Source organism: Lissotriton helveticus, chromosome 2_2, assembly GCF_964261635.1.
Source record: "Lissotriton helveticus chromosome 2_2, aLisHel1.1, whole genome shotgun sequence".
In the NCBI taxonomy this organism is placed as follows: Eukaryota; Metazoa; Chordata; class Amphibia; order Caudata; family Salamandridae; genus Lissotriton; species Lissotriton helveticus.
This window is the reverse complement of record NC_136060.1, coordinates 170,471,115-170,497,726: the sequence shown is the minus strand read 5'-3', so window position 1 is coordinate 170,497,726 and position 26,612 is coordinate 170,471,115. Positions and strand designations below refer to the sequence as shown.

Genomic DNA, 26,612 nt, shown 5'->3' with positions numbered 1-26,612 from the left:
TTAAGAATGGGGTTAATTACCGGATTCAGAGCCTCACCAGCCCTAGCTAGAAAACTAGCAGGGCAGGGGTCAGAGGGTGAGCCTGATTTAAGTTTAGAAAGCAGGTCCCGGGAGACAGACATAGAAATAGATGGAAACTCAGAAAGAAAGGGTCCAGTTATCAAATTCAACTGGTCCCTCGGGATGGTAACAACGCTGGGGTCCAGGGAGGAGAAGGACTCTTGAATCTGCTTAATTTTAGTAGAGAAAAAACTAGCTATCGAGATCACCCAAGGCTCAGAAAACTCATGATGTGAAGCACTGGCCTTCGGAGATACAAACTCCTTGACAATAGTAAAAATTTCCCTACAGGAACTAGAGGCAGTCTCGATTCTTGCTGCATAATAGTTCTTTTTTTTGGCCAAAATATCCGCATGATAGATCTTAATAGTAGCCCTATAAGCGGCCTTGGCCCCGGGATCATACTGCTGGCGCCAGAGCCTCTCTGCTACCTTGCAATTACGCCTGGACAATGCAAGAGATTCAGTAAACCAAGGCGCAGAGGTCCGCCTAGCAGTCGTCCGGGGCGCAATAGGAGGAGCGAGATCATCTAGCCGCTCCACTAGCCACTTCTGTAGTAGGTCGAGATCCCTCTCAAGATCACCCGAAAGATGGCAAGGATGCTCCAAACAGACCTGTGCCAGACTCTCAGGGGTCACCCGATGGTAAGCCCTACTAGTTTGCCTACAATGATAAGGAATGGCACCTAGGAGTTTGCTAAAACCCTGAATCTGGAAGCTAATCAGGAAATGGTCCGACCAGAGAACAGGGATGGGGCTGGCCATAACCAGAGGGATGGTAGAAAACACCTGGTCTAGCGTGTGGCCCCTATTATGGGTCGGAACTGACAAGTAGGGAATGAGGCCCGGGGGGGCGGTGATATCTTTGATTTTGATCGTTTCACCATCCGACTCATCCTCCATGTGTATGTTAAAATCCCCGAGAACAATACAATGTTCTGTCTTTAAGCAAAGTGCCGTAATTAATGCCTGCAACTCCTCATAGAAGGGCCCTTGCTGACCTGGAGGTCTATAGACCAGGAGCCCAGAGAAAGATTGATGAGAAGATAGGGCAATAGAAAAAGCCAAGGACTCACAACCGGAGATGGGCGCCATGGGAGTGACCACACATGTGGCAGATCTCTGGACAACAATCGCCACCCCTCCCGATGTGTCTATCATGTCTGAAAATAACATAATCAGGAGGGATAGCAGTCGCAATATCAGGGTTGGAGGACTCTCCCAACAATGTTTCAGTGAGCATTAAACAGACAGGTTTTTCATTAGTTAACAGCTCAAAAATATCAGGAGCATGTCTGCCCAAGGAGCGTGTATTGAGCAAAAGACACTTATAATTAGCAATGGACTTGGGGCTAAAAGCCCCGCTCGCCGAGGAATTGCCAGGGAGCCATCCACACCCAGGACATCTACGTTTACCTCTGCACCGCCCCGGGAAGACCACCTGACACGAGGTCATACCTTTTCTAAGTGTCAGAAGATCAGACGCCGAATAGGAGAGCCTAGATCCAACAGCCCCCGTCCCGCCCTCCGCCTCCGTGACGCGGACGGGCGCAGACGGGCAGGACTCTGGCACGACTCCGGCGCAGGTCCGGCGCGTCCGCTGTACGCGTCCGCTGCGCGGAGTCATAGCCGTCCTTTTTGAGCGCTGCTAGAGCGCGTCACCCACCAGCCCACACCCAATATGGCCGCCAAAACCGGAAAACCCGCCCTTGGCGTCTGTACTCGGCCAAGAGCGGTCCGGGGGCAGAGGGAGGGGGGAAAAGGTGCGCAGGGGAGCACAGAGGGAGTCTCTGCACGCTTATTAAATCAAGCGTCAAAAAACGAAGTTTAAAAGAGCATAAAAACGCTAAATAGCGCAAAGTACAGAGGAGAGACCTCCCGGCTTCCGCCTCAGGAGGGGAAAGTAGCTGCTGTCAGTAATCCTGTATCCAAAGAGGCACTTTGCCAATCTTAATTTGCAGCTGTTATTGTTTTCTTGTGAGCTGTCTCTCTTGCTTCTTTTGGCCTGCGGTTTGATAACAAGAATTCTCACCGCTTTTCTTCTCTTGGTCAAGGAAACCTTTTCACCACTGTCGGTGAATATTCGTTTAAAATGTAACCGCTATTTTCGAGGCGCCATTTGTTCTTGCGTGCTTTTCAGGTGTCGCCCCTTGTTTAGGATTAGAGGTTAGACCTTGAATAAGAATTGACGTTTTGTACTTGCTGTATAATGGCATCATAGCTGCCAAGATTTGAGATTGCAGTGTGTGACATTTTCCTAATTTCAGTGTAATAATGAGTGACATTTCAACAACTGAGTGACAGTCTGAGCACATTGAGACTCTCCTCTTCCTGGTGTAGCTACCACATTTGTCCTTGGACTACTTGTACTGACTGTGCTTCAGCGATTGAAATGGAAAAACAGAAGTGCAAGTACTCTGTACCAGAGTACCTACTTGTTTATGAAAAGTGCTGGTCCTCACCAATTAAAAGTATTATGCCACTTTTGAAAAGGGCAGGTACTCTCAAAATAACAGTGCCAGTACTCAGTACCGGGCAGTACCGGCCCATTTAAAGCACTGCTGCGCTCTTCCTGAGTGAGAAAGCCACCAGAGCCTTCAGCTACAGACACTCAAAACTGAGATAAAAACAGAATTTGCAGCATGAGTGGGTGTTGCTCAGATGGATTCCATATATTTGCCATCTCGTGTTGGGCTTGGAATGGTATTCCGCACATTTGCAGAGCGAGTGGTGCAGCCAGGCAGGACACTGAGGAGGCTGCCGGATGGGCCGTAACTGAGTTGCCTTAGCTCTGCTGAGTGGCAAGTAAGTCACATGTCAGTGAGACAGTGAGAGGCAGCCGATAGTTAATTGAAATGGGCTTTTAAGCGCTTAGCGCGATCAGCTGCCTGACAGTCGGTGTTATTAGCCAGTTCTACCTTGGCTCACTGAGACTGCAAACGATAGAACTTCAGTGTGCAGCAGAATGGAGACAAAACAGGAAAACGAACATTTAAGAGAGAGTCGGTGTTGTTTGTTGTGCATTGTTGTTTTCAGGGAGAGGTATTAGAATTCACACACCCAAACCGAAATAGGTTCTTCAAAAAAGAAATAATGGTTGTACCATTTCATGCCCAACACAAGATGGCATATGCATGGAATCCATCTGAGCAACACCCACAGATGCTGCAAACTCTGTTGGGGCCACTGGGGTTGGGTGCATGGTATTTAATAAGTAGAACTTATATATTTAATGTTCTTCGTGTCCAGACAATGAACATTCCCCACCAAAAAAAGTTGTTTGTTCACTGTGGCAAGTCTGGCTCTCCCATAGGTTAACACTGGTTTAGACTATTACATTTAATAAGTGCTATATTCAGTTTCGGAGTAGCTAGAAAAATGTTTCAAGGACTCATTTTAAACGTTTTTTAAACTCTAACTTAAAGGTCTAGTGACGTTATATTCGTATTTAGGAAATTACAGTTTTAGAAAGTTGTCCTTTTCCTGCCTAAACCAAACGGCTTTCCTCCCTGCGTCCAACTGTCACTTAATCCCTGGTGCCTCCCTTGTGTTGAGATGTGTATTGTTCTCATGCAGTGGACAAAGGCTGTGGGTGTGGTGAAGGGCGTCTCCTTCCTTGACAGGATGGCCTTCCTGAGCTGCAGAGGATGTTGTCTAATGTTATATGTTGATACGTAGAGCCCACTAGCACCCAGAAGGGTGTCATGGCACTGAGCAGGTGTGAATCTTGCCAAACATTGAGCTGAGTGCAATAACTCAAAACGCCAGGTATTCAGCTTCTTCTAAAATTCCAAAAGTAAGACGGAAACTCTTATGTGTAGTGGTAGGTCATTCCGTGCTTCAGGAGTGATGTAGGAGAAGGCTTGACTGCTAGATCTGGTTTTCCGTATGCGTGGGTTGTGTCCAAGTTGGAGTCTGGACAAACAGAGTTGTCTGGAAGGTTTTTAAAAGCAGATGTGATTGTTGAAGTATACTGGGCCACTGTTATATAGTGCCATAAAAATGTGAGAGAGCAATTTTAATTGTGCTGGTTGAGCGGACGCACGCTTAGCAGAACAGCTACTCTGCCCATCCGGTAATTGCTTTAAACTCACTCTGTTACTATTTTTAAAATCGCCGCTTTTCCCAGCTGCGCTACAGGGAACCCTTTAGTAATCAGACTTACCTGCTCTCTTGCACCCTCCGACACCCGGCACCCGTTCACTCCCCGGTCCATCACAGGAATTTTGCCAATAGATGCGGAGGGAGAAGCGGCTCATTAGAAACACTTCCGGACTAGAGGGGAGGATGGCGCAACGTCATTGGCTGCTCACTTCCCTAACCTGCCGCATAAAAACCTGATGCCATGCGGACGCTCGCTTAGCAGAACAGCTACTCTGCCCATTCGGTAATTGTTTTAAACTCACTCTGTTACTATTTTTAAAACCGCCGCTTTTCCCAGGGAACCCTTTAGTAATCACACTTACCTGCTCTCTTGCACCCTCTGACACCACAGGAATTTTCCCGATTGATGTGGAGGGAGGCGCGGCTCATTAGAAACACTTCCGAGCTAGAGGGGATGAGGGCGCAACGTCATTGGCTGCTCACTTCCCTAACCTGCAACATAAAAACCAGATACCCTACACCTCGCGCAGAGGACGCGCGCAGCGGGCACGCCAAAGGCAAGCCCGTCTGTGGCCGGCCGAGGCCAGGGGCCACAACCCCTGCTTGTCTCATCACCCATGTCCGGAGCTACAGCCCCAACTCACTACACAAACTAAGAGGAAAAACCCCTGCTTCTTGCCGCTTCTCGTGCAACTTATTAGATCAACAACCCACATGCTCGCACTGTGGATTTGAGCTCCTTTCTGCCCCACCAACCAAAAAGAATCAGCGAAGCATGTACTTCTTGAAGTGCAGGTCACTCCCTAAACACACCATGGAAATCTCCATGCTTTTAGAGGAGCTCAACCCAGATGTTTTGTTTCAGGCAGAGACTTGGCTCAACACGGAGTCAGAACCTGATCTCATCCAGTCCCTCCCCCAAGGATATCAAATAATACGTGAGACTGCATAGTGGGAAGAGGAGGTGGTCTAGCAGTCATCCATAAAGATTGTTATGGGTGTCGCAGCTCCCCTAACCTGATACCAGACTGCGAAAGTCTCTCTTTCGCCATAGACTTCTCCCCCACTAGCACTTTTTCTGGGATACTTGTATATTGGCCACCCGTAACCTTTGGACAATTCCTTGAAACCCTTTCCTCCATTACAGTCAACCTAGCATGCAGCCCATCTAATTTTACACTACTAGGGGATTTTAACATCCATTTTTATTTTTTTTTAAACAGATTTTATTGATTGCATAGTAAGCACATATTACGCAATGCTCTGACATCCAGAGACAATCACCATTATCAATGTACCAATCACAAATGCAGTCAGTTCCTATAAAGAAGCAAAAGGTGTAACTATGAAACCTCCCTTCCAACCCCTTCCACTCACCCGCAAGTCGCACCCCCCCGCGCGCCGCTGCCTGCTCCACCTGTATCATGTACATCAAATATAACGCGTGCCATGTGCACCAATGTGCCAGCAGTATAATCATGAATGTCGAACTGTCAGGGAGGCTGGATGGCATTGTCCTCAGGTGGCGGATCCAGCTCCAGACCACGATAGTCCGCCCACCTCTTCCAGATTTTGAAGTGCTTTCGAGGGCAGCCCCTAGCCACATATATGGGTGGCTCCAGCCCCATACAAAAGTCTATCCCATTTTTCCAGGCCACGAGCGACGGAGCCCGGGGCGCCCCCCATGATCGTGCAATGTCTCTCTTTGCTAGTGTTAGTCCCAGTAAAAGTAAATGGCGCTTATACCTATTGCCCCCTACCCCAGCCATGACGTGTAGCAGAGCCAGCTTAGGATCCCTCTGAAGCACCCAGGCCAGAACCTCATCGAGGCACTGGAACACCCCATTCCAGAATCTCCGTAACACCCTGCAGTCCCAGACTGTATGCATCAACGCTCCCACCTCCGATCCACACCTAAGACAATCGGGAGATGCAACCAAGCCCGCCGTCCACAAGCGCTGTCTGGTATAGTATGTACGATGTAGGTACCTGAATTGGACGAGTCGCAGGCGCGTTGAAATCGCAGCTCCCCTGGGACCCTCCAGAGCCTCCACCCAATCCTCCTCATCCAATTCCCCAATATCCTGTTCCCATGTAGTTTTAAGTCGTTGCAGGTCGGTGGTGTCGTACAAGGGTTTGGTAGATACGGGACAGTTTCTTGTCGGGCAGCTCCCCCATGAAAACTTTAGCTTCCAGCGGGCTGAACTCAGGGAGACTCTCCAACCCCGCAATATATGGTGTTAGGGCATGACGAAATTGGAGATATTTATAAAATTGGGTACGTGGCATCCCGAATTCATCCCGTAGATCATCCAAGGACTTGAGCACGCACCCGGACATAACGTCCCCTAGGGCAGAGATGCCAATCGCATCCCATCCCCGGAAGCCTATCGGGGTATCCATCTAGGGCAACCGACCATTGCGCCACAGCGGGGTTTCTTGAGTAAGAACATTCCACCAGCCCATCCTATGAAAAGCCTGCCTCCATATCTGAAAGACCACCTGCGTGATGGACGGCAGTGACTTCCTGAGAGGTGCTGAGTATAGCAGTGTGTGGACGGACGCAGTGCCCATCAAGGCCCTCTCAACTGCATATGCGGGGTCGCTCCTGTCTGCATACCACCAGTCATTTAATACCAAAAGGTGGGACGCCTGGTAATACGATAGGACATCTGATGTGGCCAAGCCCCCAGTGTACGTCGACCGGAAGCAAGTTCGCAGGGCAACACGTACGGCGCCCCCTCCCACAAGAACCCACTCAGTGCCGAGTTGAGGCGCCGGAACCAGCCGAGTGAAACCAACACTGGATGATTTTGCAGTTGGTATATCAGGCGCGGGAGCGCCACCATCTTAAAGATGGCCGATCTACCAAGTATAGAGAGCGGCATCCTAGACCACACCTTCAGGTCTTCACGAGTGCGCTCCCAGACCGGGGTAATGTTACGCTCTCGGGCTATGGTCGCGTCCTCAGATAAAAATACTCCCAGGCACTTCACGCCAGCTGGAGCCCCCGCGCCCAATCCCCCACCGGCTGCGGGCCTCCCAGTATCCAGAGTGTAGATTTCCCTGGATTCATATATAGACCTAAGGTTTTGCCAAAGATTTGTAGGATTTGCAAGAGACGGGGCCCGATCGCCCCAGGTCAGTGAGGAAAAACAACACATCGTCGGCGTATAGGGCTATTCTATCAGTTAGGTCAGCCGACCACCGAAATCCCTCAAGCTGAGCGTCAATTAGCACCCACGCCGCGAGGGGTACCATAGCGAGTGCAAAAAGATATGGAGAGAGGGGGCAGCCCTGCCTCGTCCCACGCCTGATCTGGAAGGAGCGGGATACCCCCCCTCCCCCACCCGCACCGCGGCAGTGAGATCCGTGTATAGGAGCCGTACATATGCCAGGAAGCGAGGGCCCAGGTTCAGGCGTCCCAGTAGAGCAAACAAGTACGTCCAGCTAAGGGAGTCAAACGCCCTATCCATTTCCGCCAAAAACAGCGCCGCCTGCTCACCCAATCTTCGCCACACTGATATGGGCCCGTCTAATATTATGGCGAGTGAAACACTGTGGCATAAAGCCCGCCTGGTCCCGATGAACTAGTTCCGTAATGTGTGGTTTAAGTCTATTGGCGAGGGCCTTAGCCATTATCTTGGCCTCAGTGTTTAGCAAAGAGATTGGGCGGTAGGACGCGTGACTCTCCGGAAGCCACCCCGGCTTCAGGAACACCACCACATCCGCATGCCGCCAGTCCGGGGGCAGCGTACCACTCGCGCGCGCTTCTTCTATGACTGGGCGAAAATGAGGACTCAGCTGCGTCGCGATGCGCCGAAAGAACTCGCCAGGGAACCAGTTAGGTCCCGGCGCCTTACCCGGGTTCAATTCGCCCAGTGCCGTGGCCAACTCATCATCCGTCAGGGGGCGGTCTAATTCCTCGCGGGCCTCGTCTGAGACAGCCCTCGGTGGGAGGTCATCAATAAACCGTTGTACGACCTCTGCCTCTAAGCACTCCCGGGGCGCGTACAATGACTCATAGTAGGTAGCAAAGCTTCCGGCAATCGCAGCAGGTTCTAAGATTGGCTCCCCATCTGGGCTCACTATCCGGGGCAATGGCTGGGCATGCATAATGCCCTGACACAGGCGATGTAGCATCTTGCAGGGCTTGTCACCCCATTGGTATATACGACTGCATGTAGCCAGGCAAGCCTGTCGGGCTTGGTCTAGCAGCACCGCAGTATATTGTTGTTGCGCCAATACCAGCGGCCGCCTGGCTGGTCTACCATCCTCCTCTCGCCCCCTGCGCTCCAAATCCTCCAGGTCCACCTCGCGCCGCACTAGGTCTCTACGCTTCTCCCTACGCACCGCTGCGCACCATGAGATATCTACACCTCGTAATGTGGCTTCATCGCTTCCCAAAGTGTCGCCGGGGAGTCTACCGTACCTACGACCAGTGTCAAGTATAACATAAACCGGCGAGTGGTCGGACAGCACCTGTGGCAGGATCTCCGCGGACAATACTCTATTAGCCATCACTCTCGGAGCAAACACGTAGTCCAATCTAGAGAAGGAGTCCCGCGCTGTGGAGAAATATGTAAAGTCCCTACGTGACCCATGCTTGTACCTCCAAGTGTCCACCCAATCTAGACCCGTAACCAAGGCCCGCAATCTAGTAGCCGAACCTTCCTTCCCCACCGCTTCCTGAACGCCAGCAGCACTTCGCCATCGATCACACGAGACGTCCATGACATCATTCCAATCTCCTCCCACAATGGACAGGGCAGTGGGCATGTCCACCCAAAGGTACAGCAGCCTCTCTACCAGGGGCCACTGCAAAGGTGGTGGGGCGTATACGCTGCCAAAGAGTACAGTGTCTCCCCCAATCTCTCCCTGCACAAATATAAATCTACCCTGCGCATCAGTCCACGTGCGTTTATGAGCAAAAGGAACCCTACGATGTATGAGGACTGCCACCCCTCATGATCCCCTTGTGAACCCCGAGTGGTATGCATGTGTGAATCCATTTAGCTGGAGGCATAGCACTTTAGTACCAAGCAAGTGCGTTTCTTGCAACAAGAGTATGTCTGTTCCCCTTTTTGGGAATGCCCTACCTAGGGGCCCCCAAACCACCCTGCGTTAGCTCCAGATTATCCAAAATTGTGCAGCCCGAACACTCCTCCATATCCCCCGCCGACTCCCAGTTAAAACCGGACTAAGGAGCCTCCACTGACTCTCAGTCCGAAAAAGAATTGAATTTAAGGCCCTGTGCATCACCCACCGAGCCTTTTGGAAAACAGGCGCAGTCATCAATCACTCATTGGTCATCCTCTACAACCCGAACAGACAGCTTAGGTCAGCATTCTCTCACCTCGCCACTGTGCCCAGGATTAGAAGAGCCAGATGTGGGGGACGTTCGTTTTCTTACAACTCTGCCAAAGTCTGGAACTCCCTTCCCTTACATCTGCGCTCAAAGCCCAATTTACTCTCCTTCCGTAAACAGTTAAAAACCCTGCTTTTTAATAAACCCTGAATAAAAATCCTACTGTTCGCTTGGACGCATTGTCTGTAGCGCTACGACGCCTGAGGGTAGCTATTGCGCTTAACATATGGTCTTTTCATTTCATTCATTCATTTTGTGTGAGTAGCCAGTGTAGCTCCTTCAGGTGTGGTGTGGGAAGTTGAGAGTGAGACTGGCTGCCGGATACTAAATGGTTTGCAGCCTTCTGGTGAGTTTTTTGTTGGTCCAGTGCTAGGGGGGGTTCTGTAGTCCAGCTTGCCTGTAACCTAAATTGTCTTCTTTGTCAATGGCAGATAAAACTCACACCCAGGACTTGCCTCCCTTGTATCTCTAGTCACGCTGGCTCCAAATCCAGTAAGAGGGGAAACATCCTTTACTGTATAGTCAAAACCACAACGTGCCTTCTCAACACAGTTACTACCCAGACTGTGATGTTACAACACGTTCCTTTACCCCACAAGTCATTACGACAAGTAGTTTATGGCACAAGCTGTTGGACTGGTGTTGGATTTTAAGTCCAAACCCTTACCTACTTTTGCGTAGACTGTAGTTGAAATAGTAAATTATACTGCTCCAAAGTCCAGTGCCCCCTGAAGCAAGTCATTGTAATGACTTGCAGCGTAAAGGAGCACATGGTAACATCACATTTGGAGTAGCGACTGCACTGTAAAGGCATTGGTGGTAAATGCATGCAGGGTTCGGTCATACATCCAGCAGGAGGCGAGGGTCTGACCAAAACTGGTTAAGGGGATGAATAAAGGATTGCCCTCCACCCATAAAAGTTGCTTCCACAGGCATCTGTTTAGAACACTCCTGGGCATGTGAAGAATCAGAAATCTGCTGTCTGAAGAAAGTGAAGGAAGGCTGGACCTGCTTGCCTTGAACCCCGGACATCTGAAGTGATTCCAAGGGTCATTTGACTCATATCTTAAGCTACTGGGACCTAAGCTTTCAGAGGCCTCTCTCCCTACAACTGCCCAGTTAACCAGTTCCATCTGGACCTGCCTTGGATCTACCTGATGCCCTCTGTTAAAGTCCGTCCTAACCCCCAAGTAGTGTCCCTTTGGGCTTGTGTTAGTTTTCTCATGTCTCCAGGCTGCAATAAGTGAGACATAGAACATTTTTGCCAACTTTCTGCCTGGAGACTGGGATCACTACCAATGCTGAAGCCGTTAAACTGCTGGTTACCCTCAACTTTGTGGTTTGCCCTGATGAAGAAAATCCAACTTCCCGAAAAGTTTCTAAATGCGAACGTAGAGGGCTTGAAAGAGACCGAAGCAGGCAGATGTCAAGGCCTCCCTGGGCACAGACGTTGCCCGCTTGAAACTTTCCAGTTTGTCAACTTCACCCGGAAACCTGCTCTTCATCAATCCGCCGTCTTTAGGCCCCACTTCGGATCCAGCTTGCAGCGTGTCCTTCCAACAACTTATCCACAACCACTTAACTTCCATAAATATTTCTAAGCCAGAAGGTAAACTTTCCACCAAAACTAACCTGGTCCCTGTATCCTGCCCGCACTTCATTGCAGCTGGCCTGAACATTTAACTTTGGCCCGGTCTAGCATGACCAGATTCTCCTGGTTGGCACTTTGCGTTTTTTTGGATCTATTTGTAATTTAGACTTTAAAAATGTATATCTCCGTTTCTACCTTTTAGATTTTTGTCATCTTGGTTTCACTTTATTGATTATAATAATCTCGATTTTTCTAAATTGGTTTTGGATTTTTTTTTGCTGTGTATTCACTTTATTACTGTATGATTGCTACATAAATACTTTACACATTGCCATTAAGTTAAGCCCGGGTGCCAAGCTACCAGAGAGATAAGCACAGGTTTAATTTAGTGACTTTAGTAGTTCACCCTAAAAAAGGATTGTGACTATTATTTGAGGTAGGCTTTTATCCTCCTCCCCCAAACTAATATTGCAGTTTCTTACAGTTTCGTTTTTGGTCGCAGCCTGCCAGACAGCACAGCTGTCTGGTTTGATATAGACATCTTGGGAACCTTCAGAAAGTTTACTTACAAATGCATTCCACCCGTTGGTGGTTTTGGAGTTTTTGGTTTGGAATGAACGTTTTCTAGCTTTCTAGTTCTGGCTTTAGTTGCTTTAGGCTGTCCGGGTTCAGTTCGTCCCTCCCGTTGCCTTTATTGTGTTTACTGTCTTCTTCCATGAACTCATTTTCTGTAAACAGGGCAGTAAATCTTTCGCCTCTCGTCACATTTGCTGAGCATTCAAAGACCGAGGCGCTGTTTCCAAAGGCTCTTGTTTACTTTTTTTTCTGACTTTAAAGCGAGAGTATTTAGGAGACAATTTTGCAGGACTCTGGGGGTAAGAAAGATATTTTTTTATATCACATGAGTACATTTAAATGAACTCTTAAGTATATCAGAATATATCAAAATTACACTAGGTGATTCCATTTCCACATATTTTCATCTGTGCACCGTGTAGTTTTATTAGAAAAACTGTATGTCTGTGCAAATGTAATGGTAATTTCAATTGGAAATGTGTTGCCTGTAATGGCAGTATGCTACCAAACCATGAATAATCCACTGTATGCCACTTCACTCTACTCTGCAATACTCCACACCTCTGCACTCTACTCTGCACCACTCCACTTTACACCACTCTGCATCACTTCGCTCTACGCCTCTCTATGCTAGCCTGTACCACTGTGCTCTATGCCAATGCACTCTTTGTCACTCTACTCTAAACCTCTGCACTCTTCTCCTATGCTCTCTACACCACTACAGTCTAGGCCACACCAATCTACTCTGCACAATTTAACTATACCTATTTGTACTCTGCGCCACTCTGCAACATTGCACTCTTTGCCACTGCACTCTATGCCAATACACTCCACGTCAATGCACTGTACTCTGTAACACTCAATTCTGTGCCCCTGCACAAGATGCCAATTCCCTGTATGGCACTGTGATCTACTCAGCGCCATGGCACTCTATGCCACTGCACTCTAGGCTACTTTACTCTACGCCTTTATACTCTATGCAACTCTACGCAACTACACTCTACCCTGCATCACTCCACTCTACACCACTTCAATCTACTCTGAAACAACCTACTCAACGCCACTGCACTCTATGCCACTCTGCGCCACTCCATTCTATGTCACTGCACTCTATGCTATTCTACTCTTAACCTTTGCACTCTGTATCAGTGCACACTACATAACTGCCCTCTGCTCTGCATCACTGTACCCTGCGCCACTGCTCTCTACTCCACTCTACACCACTCTACTCTGACACTGTTCTCTGGAACACTGCACTCTCCGCTGCTCTGCACTACTCCACTCGACAGCACTATACTCTACACCAATCTATGCTACACGGCTATGCACCACTCCATCCCACTGCACTCTATGCTATTCGACTCTACTCTGCATTTTACGCCACTGCACACTATACCACTCGACTGTATTCTGTGCCACTGCTCTCTGCATCACTCAGCTCTACGCCACTCCACAGTGCACCACTACACTCTATGCCACTCTGCTCTGTGCGCCACTCTACTCCACCCTGCTCCACTATGCACCACTCCACTCCACTATGCACCACTCTAATCAACGCCACTGCATTCTAGGATGCTGCATTGTATGCCACTAAATTCAGTTCCACTGTACTCACTGCCACTGCAATCTATGCCACTATACTCTGCAACACTCTACACCAATGCACTCTACACCAGTCCACTGTACTCCACTTCAATTTATGCCATTCTTAGGAACTCCAGAATCCAACACTCTCTGCCATTCCACTCTTCGCCATTCCACTCTTCACCATTCCACTCTTCACCATTTCACTCTTCACCATTTCACTCTACGAAAATCCCCACCACTCTCCTCTCTGTCACTAACTTTTCGCCATTTTGAACAGCAGCCACACTGGTGTGCAGCCTGGCTAAAGCACATTGCATAGGCGAGACCGTTTAGCTTTGCCAATGCTTGTTTACTTTGAGATGTGTTGCCAAAAGAAAACTTCTGAGTGCAAGAAAACAGCACATATTAAGACGGAGGCTGATTTACCTGTGATCAAGAAGTAATTACCTTACATGTCACCACGCTCCTATTTAAAGTTTGTTCTTTTATTTATGGCATTTAATGTAGTTATTTCTTTTTACTAGCTCTGTCAATTATAGATAGTGAAATGATACACTATTGCCACATTTCACAAAAAATACTCTGAACGAATTAATCATTGTTAAATGGCTTGTCAGGTAAGTGCCTAAAACTGATTAGGTTTTAAATGAAAACTTAGTATCAATTCACCAATAGTGAATTCCTGGTTGGCTTCTTTTTGTTAAGACAACTATTGAAAAAACTGCGACTTTGCCGCTCAGTCATCTTTTATAGGACTATAAATGTGGCTTTTAGCCTTGGTGTAGTACTGACACAGCCATACACAGGTGTTGCTCTTTGTGGTAACTGTCTTGAATGGATGGTGCAGCCATATGTCTCTTTGTGATTTCAGACCTCATCCTGGCTTTTGATAGAGTAGAACGTATGGGACATTTCCCATTTTTGAAGTAGGCAAAGACATTGTGGCATTTCCTGGTTTGTCTATTTTCGTGACTGATGATTTCCAACTTTATCTTGATGTGCCTTCCCTGATCACCTCCCTCCACCTGTGGGATTACTTTCTGTCAATGAGTCTTGATTGTTGAATAGTATGTTTGAATTACTACCTAAGCACTACCGAAATATATTTTTTTCAGCAAATATTGACAAACCAGTGGGTTCAGTCGTGGTTTACACCTTTGAATTTTGAGGAGGTTACTATCATTGCCTCACCTATGTCGCTAGGCTCTGTATTCAAGCAGTCTTCTTTGACTTTGAGAAATATGAAATGACAGTTGTAAGCGCATTAACTTCATCCTGTGAGATTTATCTAACTATTCACACCACCTCACGTTTTTCCCATATGTGGTCTTCTATTGTTTAGACAGTAACTCCATTATGGTAGGTTGCCTATTAGTCCTCTTTGAACCAGGCCTACTTGGGAGCGCAACTGTCTTAAGAATGGTTAACCTCTGACTTAGCATCATGCTCCAATACTCATAGAATCCCAGATTTATGGCATTCCTCCCATAAATGGACAGTCGAACTGATAAAATGCTTTGTCTTATGAATCTCTTGGGGTTTGATGTTTCACTGATTGTATTAGTGTTGCCCTGTTTTACTGTGAATCGCGTTGCACTATTGAATTTTATTTACAGTACACTATTCATGTCTCAGTACTCAGTTTATGCTTTATAATAAAAACTTGAACAAATAAAATAAATAGCCATCACTTTTGGGACTGGATTTAACTGCTTTAATCTTTCTTCAGTGATGCTATCCTGTGATCCCAGTACAAATGTTGTATTGCTAGAGGATGCCGCAGCTGTTATTGGAGTGATCATAGCTGCATCTTGCATGGGATTGACATCACTCACAGGTAAACCTGCACAAAATACCTTTAAAAGCCTGTACCATTATCCTTACATTTCGGTTTCATTCAGCTGCTTTCCTATTATTAGCTTGTTGGAGACTATCTGCTAGTCGGAGACCCAAACCTTGCATTGTAGATGTGCGCATGGCTGTTTCATAAACAGTGGTCCCTATTTTATTACTCCACTTCAATTCTTCTCTTTGGTAATAATTATTTCTGGTATCATTATTGTATTTGTAATGTTTTGTCGCGCACTATAGCCCCATGGCGTTTTTACAGTGTAAAAGTGAATCGTAATGCGGACTATTGAGGGCGTAACCAGTTTTTCATCACTCAACATAATGTATGATGGTTTTAAATTACTGTGAAGATGTTTTTAAAGAGCATCCCAAAACGTAATCACTTCTTTTGGTCTTAGGGACCATAAGACTCATACCTATTACTGAGTATAAGTTCCAACTGAATTTAGTACATGAATGTGCATTCCAGGACGGCTGGCTGGGGTTAGTATATTGCCATATGCGCCAAGCGTAAGCCTTAGAATTTGATTCGCTCTACATTCACTTTTAGCAAGGTGCTTTGTTGCATTTTGGATCAACTAAGGTCTGCCTGTCAGAATTTTTGGCAAGTCCAGATGGATTTGATTGAAATAATTACTCAAGAGGAGACTAAAGAATTCATTGTGGTTCAAGACAGTGTACTTAGTGGCCATTATTTCACCTCATCGTGTGCACAAGCTTTAAACCCTTTCTGTTAATCCCCCCATTCATGTGTTTCTTCCTAGGCCAGCTGGTGCTGAGAACTAAGACTGCTTTCCTGCCAATAGTGGTGTCCTCATTCTATCTTGAGCAATCCATCAACATGCAATGCACCTACACATCTTTCTAAGAAAGAACAACTGCACTGGCTGGACCCTAGAGGAGTCACCAGTTTCTACATCAAACGCATGAAAGACATTAGATAGGAGGACCAGCTCTTCATTGGGTATACTGGCTGTAAAATGGGTAAAGTGTTTACGAAACAGACAATCTCTAGATGGATTATCCTTTGTAATATAATTAGTTAGGCATTGGCTAATAAAGAATCACATAAGGTAATCAACCCTTATCACCCCAGAACCAAATCTTCCACTGCAGCCTTAGCTGAAGGTGTGCCTGTGGCAGACAAATGCAGGCAGATACGTGATCATCTGTCAATACCTTTACAAGAAGGTCTCTTTACCTGTTTTGTGCTCCAAGATTTCAAAGATTTCTTAGTCTTATCGTTCTTCCTTCCGGTTATTGCTTGGGAATGTATTCACCAGTGAGGAATCTCCAGATAGAAAAAGTTACTTACCTCAGTAACTATCTTTCTGGTGGAAACTCTTTCTGCCTGCAGATTCCTCACTGACCCTGTCACCATCCCTTCTTCTGGAAAAAGTGCTAATATCCTTTATAATAAAATGTCAATTTAGTTACGCCCTGCACTATTTTTTTAAAAACTTTATTTACCATGTTCAGTATATAATACACAGTAATCTACAGATTCCGATATAATGACATGATAAAGAATGCACTTATCGAGAAAAGGAACAAATAAAAAAAAGATAATTGACTATCAATATACCCAAACCTTCCCCCACAGTGTGCAAATCGCGACAAAGGGTGCAGTCAAACATTCCTAAGGCATACAACACCATGGTTCCCAATAAACCGCATTGTAACATGTGTTTTGATTGCTCCTGGTGGGTATAGTTGTTAAAGTGCCATGTGGTGGATTCATTGATCCAAGAAGCTTCACGGAACAGGTCATCAGCCTTTTCCAGACGGGACCAAGCTGCCACTCAAGTGTGCAGAACGTTGTGAGTGTGCTGTCATGTTATACTGTTTAAGGGGGCCCCAAATGTCACGTGGACGAGACGTCCAGGGAGGGTGGAGGCAAATAAGTCATAGTTGAGGTTACAGAAGGCGAGGCTCGTGAGCCAATCCCTGTGTCGTGGTGCAGCTTTGCTCCCCCATTTTAAAGCAATTTCCTGTTTAGCCAATAAGAGACTTATTGCTGTGAACTTCCGGACTGGTTTTGGGATATTTGTGACAGAGCCCATCAGAGCCACCTCTGAGGTTGGGATCAGTTCAAGACCCACCATTTCCCCTAGTGTGCGGTGTATGGCAGTCCAGTAATTGCTGACCGCACTGCATGTCCAGGTGAGGTGTACGGAATCAGCATGCGGGGACTTGCATTTCAGGCAGTGGTGTGGCCTGCCTGGGTCTATTCTATGTGATTTTTCAGCTGTAATGTATATTCTCCTAAGGAATTTATAGTGAAGGAGTTTATGGCGGCTGTTTAAGGGGATTGTCCTAATCTGTTGGCAACAGGCTTCCCACTGGTCGTCTGTGATGGGATGCCCTAAGTCCGTCTCCCAAGCATTGCGGATTGCGGAGTTCTTGATTGGGATCTCTGCTGCGCATGACCTGTACAATTTAGAGATTAGGCGCGTGCCCGTGTCATTGTCGAGAACTATCAATAATGGCAGAAACGGACTGGGTTCCACGGGGAATCCAGGGATCTTGGCGAGCACAGCGGAGTGGATGCGGGCGAGTACGAACTTGTCCATGAACGATGCGCCAGGGAATGCAGTTGTATCGGAGGTAGACAAGGCCTGACCTTTTGATGTAAAGAGCGCCCACGGTGTAAATGCCAAATATGGTCAGGGTACGCTGAACCATTCTTTCCCCGGTAAGAGGGAACCAGCGTTGGTTGGGAAGCGGCAGGCTCGGAGACTGAAAAGTCGGGGATCCCATCCGCCGAACCAATTTAAGCCATTCCCAGCTGGTGGTGAAGACTGTCTGGATATCCCATGGGTCCCGGGGCAAACACAGGGGCAGGACTGTGTTCATGGTATCCGGTAAGAGTAGGTCAGCCTCAGGTCGCAGATACGGGATCCTGGCATCACAGTGAAACCAAGCGTATGCAGAACTGCACTGGGCTACCAAATAGTACAGCTGGAGATTAGGTACCCCCATGCCGCCTCTATGATAAGGCAGCGTCATAACCTCCCATCTAACTCTGGGGCATTTGCCCCCCCCCCCCCCCAGGCGAGCCGGATGAGGAGTATGTTAATGGTGCGTGAAAAATCATTAGGGAGTGGAATTGGTATATTATTGAGAAATTTTGGGAGCACCATCATTTTAATCAGTGCGACTCATCCAGCTAGCACAAGTGGGAGTCTGAGCCAGCGTTCTACCTGCTGTTCCACCAAGTGTATCGCCGTTCCATAATTGGAGAGAATGATCTCAGCGGTGTCTAAGTGGATGTTGATGCCCAGATACTTGACTGACTCTATGCCCCCAGTCAAGGGGAACTCCGTTTCCCACTGGGCCGTACCCGGTGTGAGAGGAAAAATTACAGACTTGTGCCATTTTATACCAAGGCCCGTGGACCCCCCAAATCGAATGACTTCACAGATAAGCGGGTCTAAGTTATGTCGAGGGTCTTGGACATATAAAATAATATAATCCGCCTAAAGAGATACCAATAGTGGTCCTGTATTAAATTGGATTCCCCTGTGTAGGTGGGGTTCTTGAAAATGCCAGACTAGGGGGTCCATGGGCAGGATAAAAACGGAGACAGAGGGCTGCCCTGTCTTGTGCCTTGGGACAATGTGAAGGAGCGAGAAAGAGTACTGGTTAAGCACAGCCTGGCGGTGTGGCCAGAATATAGCAGCGCCGTAAGCTTGATAAACCCAAAGGGCATACCCAACCTTCTCATTACCGTCCAGAAGAAAGGCCACTCCAAGGAGTCAAATGCTTTCTCTGCGTCCAGCAGGACCGCTGCAGCGGGGACATCAGGGTTGAGTCTATGGAGGACAGCAAAAAGAGTGCATAGATTGAGAGACGTGGAACGGTGGGGCACAAAACCCGATTGAGCAGGGGGAGATAATTTTGTCCAACAATAATGCAAGACGGATCGCGATCGATTTCGCCAATATCTTATAATCGAAATTCAACAGCGATATTGGTCTATACGATCCACATTGCCAAGGGTCTTTGCCGGGATTTGGTAATAATATGATAGCCGCTTCCCTCAGGGTGGGAGGCAATTGGTTCCATTCCAAAGCTTCATGCTAGACCTCAATGATTCTAGGAGCTAAGATGTCCTTATATCGTTTGTAGAAGTCGTCTGTAAACCGGTCCAGACCAAGGGCAGTAGAGCCATTAAGTGTGTCTATTGCGTCAAGTATTTCATCCTTGGACAAAGGTTCAGCAAGGAACTCCTGCATATATTTGTCTAAATACACTAATGCGATTTCCTCAAAGTACCCCTCGCGCTCTGCGGGTGAGCCATCATGTTTGGAAGTGTATAATTGCTCATAATAGGACAGGAATTCGTCCCATATATCAGCGGTGTCTGTCAACTTGGCCCCTGTGGCTGTGCAGAGCTCAGTGATGTGTGCTGCAGAGTACTGAAGAACCGGGTCAATCAGAACCGGCGGCGCCAGGGACAAGCCCAATGTCTTCGGATTCCCCTGTTCTGGCCAACAGAGACACGGAATACTTCTAGGTGGTTCTAATTCATTACGAATGCACACCCATTGCGGCAAATTCTGACCAATAGAAACACATTACTATACATTATCACATTCCAAAAAGCTCACTTTACATTGCACCAACCCCACAAGTTAATTATTAGGACTGTCCCAAATGCGATTACCAAAAGCCGGACAAACCCATAATTGAAAGCACTACCCATGTAATGAAAAGACATAAAGAAAAGAGCAATTCAGATGTAGTGTAGGATAAGATATATGCAAAAAAGTAAAGGGCTAACTATATCCTGAACAATGATCGCAATTATAGACAAGCTAAGCTAAAGAAACTGGTTTCGTAGAAAGGGTCAGTTTCAGGTGAAGGGGTCAGTATCTTACAGTTCACTCGTAAGTCGAAAAGGCCCACGTTAAACTTTACATGGACAACGAGGCCCATGCAACTTCGTTCGTTCGTTTATCCCTATGGCCTACGTGAGGGCAACACAAAATGGCGTCGCAAACAACGTAAAACAAAATGGAGTCCGGTTCCAAAAACCACGGAACCTCAGACCCTCCTTTTGCCATTACGTAGGCAATGACCTAAACTCACGTCAATCTGAATCCAGGTCTATATCTATTCTCATCAGATCATCAAGGTGTTGCTGTAACATCATCTTATTATCCTTCGCTTCTCTCGAGACGGGTCGTCTCACACAGATCGTAGCACAAAGGCCACAAATGGCGGGACCACACTGGATGCATAAGCAACACGAGAAAAGGATCGCTAAAACCATACCAAGAAACATCAGAATCTTCCATCCCCATTTGGACAGCAATTCCCAAAACCATCCCATTAACGACCAGTTACCTTCGTCTACATGTATAGATTCAGCAGACTTATGCAACTTCTGGATAGCTTGGTACACCGTCTGGGCATTATCTGGTATGAAAACACAGCAACTAGATCCGATCAATTTACATACCCCACCTCTATCTGCTAGTATAATATCCAAAACAAAGCGGTTCTGTAATGTCATAAGGCGATCCGCTTGAAGCTCAGCCGTAATATTGCTAAGTGCACCTGCAGTCTCATTTATAGTGGCCTCAACCACTCTCGTAAGCTGACGAATATTCCTACTATTAGCCATAGGACCCCAAAAGGGCAGGAAACCCTTAAAGAAGTCTCCAACTTCTTGTGCGACAGTATCTTTTGCATCGATAATACCTCTACCAAATCTTGTCTTATGGTAGTTGAAAGCAGCAGTGTACGTAGGGGGAAGCAAAAACGCTACATAACATGTGCCCGAAAAATCAGACGGCAACCATGTATATGCTCTGTCGTAACAAACAAAATACGTGCCTTTGGCTGGCACGAACGGAGGAGATTTGTGGGACGTATAAACGTATGTGTGAACGCACACACTCTTACCAAGCTGAGCTCTCGGATTCTGACCATTACCTTGCAGACAAAGATGACCTTTGTGGGGTACAATCCAAATGGGAGGAGATCTTCGCTGTCTCTCATTCTCCGTCAGACTAACACTATATGTTGTCTTAGTCCAACCGACATATGCTCGTACCTCATCTTTGGGGATAGCGTTATACGCGTCAATATCTCTAATCATATCAACTATTCCCCGTATCAAGGCATTATTACTCGCATTGTCTTTAACAGAACGTACTGGAGAGGCTTCATTTGCATAGATAAACATTGATTGGAGTGCCCACACTGACCCATTAGGCGAAAAAGGCAAAACCAAATATGGCATTCCCTTATCTGTCGTATGTGGCATAAGACCACACACCCAACAATTTGTGGTATTTATGAGTAGCTGATGCTGATGCAACATCTGTATAAACGAGTTGTTCACAAATTCTGATCTTCGTGTCTGTTCATGTTCAGGCAAAGTATGAAACTCATGTGGAGAAACAGTAGAAAAAGAAAGAGTAGGTTGGGAGGTGGATGTAAGCGGCAATTGTGTGGCATAGAAAACCCAACCCACACAAGCTAACGTGATATTCAAAAGCATTAGAAAACACATTATTAAAAAACATTTGCTACGGACCAAAATACACATTCTTATTTAAAATCGACTTTCCTAACATTCTTATCCGGATCAGAAAACTCCATCCTCTAACGTGCTGCTCACTGCAATTTTCCCTCTTCACTTAAGTGTGCACCAAGATCGCACTAACGACCCTGAACCACAGACCTTGTGTCACAACGTGGCTCACCCCTTAAGAACTTATACCGTGACCCTGCATCGGAGTCCGGATGGTGACTCAAAAAAGGAAAAAGCAAAAAAGTTTTCTGATCTGACAAGGTGTAAATTCACTCTATAAAAAAAATATTTCAGCTTCACGTTTATTTGTCCATATGTACAGTCTTTCTCGGTCTCAAATCGTAGCCTTCTTTATCAGGCACAGTCTGATCCTTGAACAGAAGATCCGGATTGGTGGTGTCAATCTTCAGATGAGGTGGCACAGCAGCTTGCAGAACATCATCATCCTCGCGTTCTGACCATGTCCATGTCAAATGAGCATCACTAAAGGGCACGAATCTAGGGACTTTTTCAGATTCAAAGTCGGCTATACCATCCCTTACCCACTGATCATATGGTAAAGGCAAAGGAACTTTTTTACAGTGGGTGGCATGCACCCAGTTCTTTTTGCCTGCTACTCTAACAATGGTTCTAGTAACCAGCAAAATCAAATAAGGACCGGTCCATCTCGGTTCCAAGTTCTTAGTACGCTGGAAGTTCTTGATGAGAATATACTGTCCAGGTTCAAGTACGAGGCCTGGATCTGTAGTAGCTATTGGCAAACTGTCATAGACCTGTTGGTGGAGAACACGTAATTTAGCAGTCAAGTCATGTAAGTAATCCACCAACATAGGGTACTCAATACTGCTGTATTCTCTCGGACGAGGCACACTCCAAACATTCGCTGAACGACCAAAAACTATTTCATACGGACTAAGTCCCACTCAAGAATGCACTGTCGTCCTAGTTGACAAAAGAGCCAACGGCAAGGCATCCGGCCATGTAAGACCAGTGCTCGCTTGTACCTTAGCTAATTTCAGCTTAAGGGTACCATTGTAGCATTCAACAAGTCCAGCAGACTGGGGGTGATTCGCTGCGTGAAACTTCTGATTTATTCCCAAACCAGCACACACTTTCTTCATAATCTGACCCACAAATTCACTCCCATTGTCCAACCACACAATTCTCGGCAAACCATACCTAGGGAAATACTCTTTCAGCAAAACCTTGGCTGTAGACATGGCAGTATTATCCTTTAGGGGGTAAGCCTCTATCCATCTGGAAAAGGCGCAAACAACCACAAGAACATACTTCAAATTGTTGCATCTCTCCATGTGAATGTAATCTAGCTGTATCACCTCAAACGGATAGGTCGGAGGAGCAAAATGACCAGCTGGAGTTGGAGTTCCCTTACCAGGATTATATTGCAAACAAATCATACAATGCTTCACCACGTTCTCTGCACATTTCGGAATTCCAGCATTCTGCCAAACTGGGGCCAACAACTTGCATATTCCCTTCGAACTAATATGAGCCAATCCATGAGCCATTGTAACCACTGGGAGCACATACACATCTGGCAATAACCATCGCTGATGCTCTGACAACTCAACCCAACAACCTGTAGAATCCAACATACCCGTACTCTCTCTCCACGTTCTCACTTCCTTCTCTGTAGCTTCAGCCTGAATCATTTTCACACTTTCTATTGTGTCTTCACACATTCCACCAGCCATAACCCATCTTGCTGGGCCTGCAACATACATACGGCTCATCATGTCTTTCGCCGTTTCCTTCGCGACTTCATTCGCAAACGCATTCCCTCGACCAACATCGTCCACAACTTTCTTATGCGCACTACACTTCACAATTGCAATCTGCTTTGGGAGAGTGAGAGATTCCAAAAGTTCATTCACCAACTGTCCATGCTGGATTTTCGTGCAATGCGAGGTAAGGAACCCATGCTCTTTCCACAAACGCCCAAAACTATGGGCAACACCAAACGCATACTGACTATCAGTGTAAACATTCACTCGCTTTCCTTCCGACAATACACCCGCTCTAGTCAGTGCACTCAATTCTGCTGCATGCGTAGAATTCTGTGGTATACGTGCTGTCTCAACAACTGTATGTAAAGTTGTGATAGCATACGCTGCAGTCGTCTCACCATTCGGAAGCTTAAAACACGAACCATCAACCCACAGCGTACCATCAGCATCCGTAAAGGGAGTATCCCTCAGATCCACTCTAGCTTTCGTTTCTTCCTCTGTACGAAGAAAACAATCATGCTGTTCTTGAGCATACGTCTCTGTAGAGATCGGCAACAACGTAGCTGGATTCAACACATTACATCTTTTAATGTGAACATGGCTAGCCAACAGTGTCAACTCGTAACCTGAAAGACGTGCACTAGTAAGGTGCTGAGTCTTGGTCCTGTTTAATAAGGTATCCACTGCATGTGGGACCATCACAATCAGCGTATTATCCAATACCAAACCAGCAGACTGTCGAATAGAAACAGCAGCTGCCGCTGTAGCTCTCAAACAACTCGGCAATGCTTTAGCAACTGGGTCTAACGTAGCAGAAAAATACGCACATGGACGCTGCTTGTCCCCAAAAGGTTGTGTCAACACTGACAACGCACATCCTTCTCTCTCGTGCACGTACAACATGAAAGGCTTACTATAGTCTGGAGTACCCAACACCGGAGCTGAACATAATGCATTGCGTAATTCAGAAAAACTTTTCTGGCATTCATCAGACCAAGGAAGAGGATGCGGAGTATCTTTCAGAGTCAATGCTAACAAAGGTTTCGCCAACAGTGAAAAGTTAGGGATCCACTGTCTACAATACGATGTAATACCCAAAAAAGCACGCACTTCTCTTTGTGTCGATGGCACACTCATTTGCGCAATCAATTGAATTCTTTCTGGGGTCAATCTCCGTCCCTCCTTCGACAAGAGATGACCTAAGTAGGTTACCTCTTGGCGACAATATTGTAACTACGAAGGTGACACTTTATGATGAAGGTCAGACAAATATCGCAACAAAGAAAGAGTAGCCTCCTTACAAATCTTTTCATCATCAGCAGTAATCAACAAATCATCGACATACTGAATAAGAGTAGAACCAACAGGTAACACAAAACCATCAAGCTGAGTTTTCAACGCTTGGCTATAGATGGAGGGACTTTCACAATAACCTTGGGGAGCTCTCTTAAACCGGAAGCTTCGGCCTCCTAACGAGAAGCCAAAAATATCCCTACTCTCCTCAGCAATAGGAATACTGAAGAAAGCATTCTTCAAGTCGATAACAGAAAACCAAGCTGCCGCAGCAGGAATCAGAGTCAACAAAGCAGTGATATCAGGGACCACAGGAAACTGTGGCAAGACAATTTTGTTGACCTCCCAAAGGTCGATCACAAACCGATACACAGGTGGCTGAGAAGCATCTGTACGTTTAAGAACAGGCAAAACCGGGCTATTACACACGTTACCTCTCGTTTCCTCAACTACACCCTTCTCAACCAGACCATAGACAATCGCTAGAAGAGCTCTCTCACCATCACTCGAGATCTTGTATCGTGGTGTTCGAGGCATGTGGGCTGCTAAATTCATATCTATTGCATAGATCGCCGCCTAGTGTTGGGTCCGGATGATTGCACATTGTTGTCCTGGAAGAGTCTTCGAAGTATCACGAGATAGGTGGCTCCTCCCCTGGACTACAGTGCGCATGGGCATCGACTCCATCCCCAGATTGTTTTTTCCGCCATTGGGTTCGGATGTGATTTCGACGTCTCTTGTCGGAATCGGTAAAAACAGTTCTCTAAAGGCCAAAAGGCTTTCTAACCTCGTCGGTATTGTTGGCGTTCGGTTCTCGTGTATACTCCAACTCTTCGAGTCGGTTTTCTGGGGAGTCGCGTGACTCTTCGGCATCGAGGCCCTTCGACGCAGCAAGACCCCGACGAAACTACAATGGAACGAAGTCCGTTCAAAAAGTGTCCCGTGTGCGGTTCGAAGTACCCACACATCGACGTGCATCCTGTATGCAACAAGTGCCTGTCGCCGGACCACAACGAGGCCAACTGTATGGCCTGTTCGAAGTTCAGGTCGAAAAAGACGCTCAAGATTCGGCGCGTGGCGCGCCTCGAGGCCCAGCGATCGGCACCAGAACCTGTAGACATCTTCAACGACCCCGAAGCTGATGAGCTAGAGCTGCAACTTCAGATCTCGCCTCCATCGGCGGAGGTCGAGGCCGACTACGGAGAAGCCGTTGAGGGCCTGCACCTACAAGAATACGTCGAGGAGGTAGGGGACGACGAGGAAGTTTATGGGGCCGTGGAAGATAGCTCGGAGGAAGAGCTATGCCCCGTCCGTACACTAACTAAGGCTCAGGTCACGGGATCGCCACTCGGCCTTACCCACGACCCTCACCCTAAGTCCTCGGCCCCGCCTTCTGGCCCGGCTACAGACATTTCAGCGGAGCCTCCGTTACAGAAGCCGAAACCGAAACCATCGGCTTCGACGTCCTCTAAGATGGCCGACACACCATCGAAACCGAAGACGGCAGAGACACCTTCGAAACCGTCGTCTTCGGTGGCTTCGAAGCCGAAAAAGGCTGTCGAACACGACAAGGCACCCAAAGGGGCCAAAGAGGCCAGCTCGAAGAAGGTCGTCGACACTGTATCGAGTAAGGTGGTGGGGTCGACGTCGAAGAAGTCTGTCGAGACCCCTTCACCCAAGGCTACCGCGCCAACGGGCACACGGCCGGTCGAAAGGCCGTCGGAGACGGTCCCCGAGCCAAAGTCTGGTACACCAACGGATCCAAAGCCGGCTGCGTCGACGCCTAAGGCCAAGACTGTCGAGGGTGCGTCCGCGCACGCCCAGAAGTCGTCGACGCTCGGATCATCCCCTGGTGGCGGATCGAAGCCCAAGGTCGGATCGACGAAGC

At 47.2% G+C, this 26,612-nt stretch overlaps 1 protein-coding gene across 2 annotated transcripts in view; it reads left to right on the top strand.

Moving 5' to 3' along the window:
• SLC30A9 (solute carrier family 30 member 9) overlaps nucleotides 1-26,612 on the top strand; it is a 680,727-nt gene that overhangs the window by 421,339 nt on the left and 232,776 nt on the right. For both annotated transcript variants that reach the window (XM_078678253.1, XM_078678252.1), the window contains exon 14: nucleotides 15,015-15,122. In XM_078678253.1, coding sequence (XP_078534379.1) covers nucleotides 15,015-15,122 — 108 coding nt within the window. The remainder of the gene's footprint in view (nucleotides 1-15,014; nucleotides 15,123-26,612) is intronic.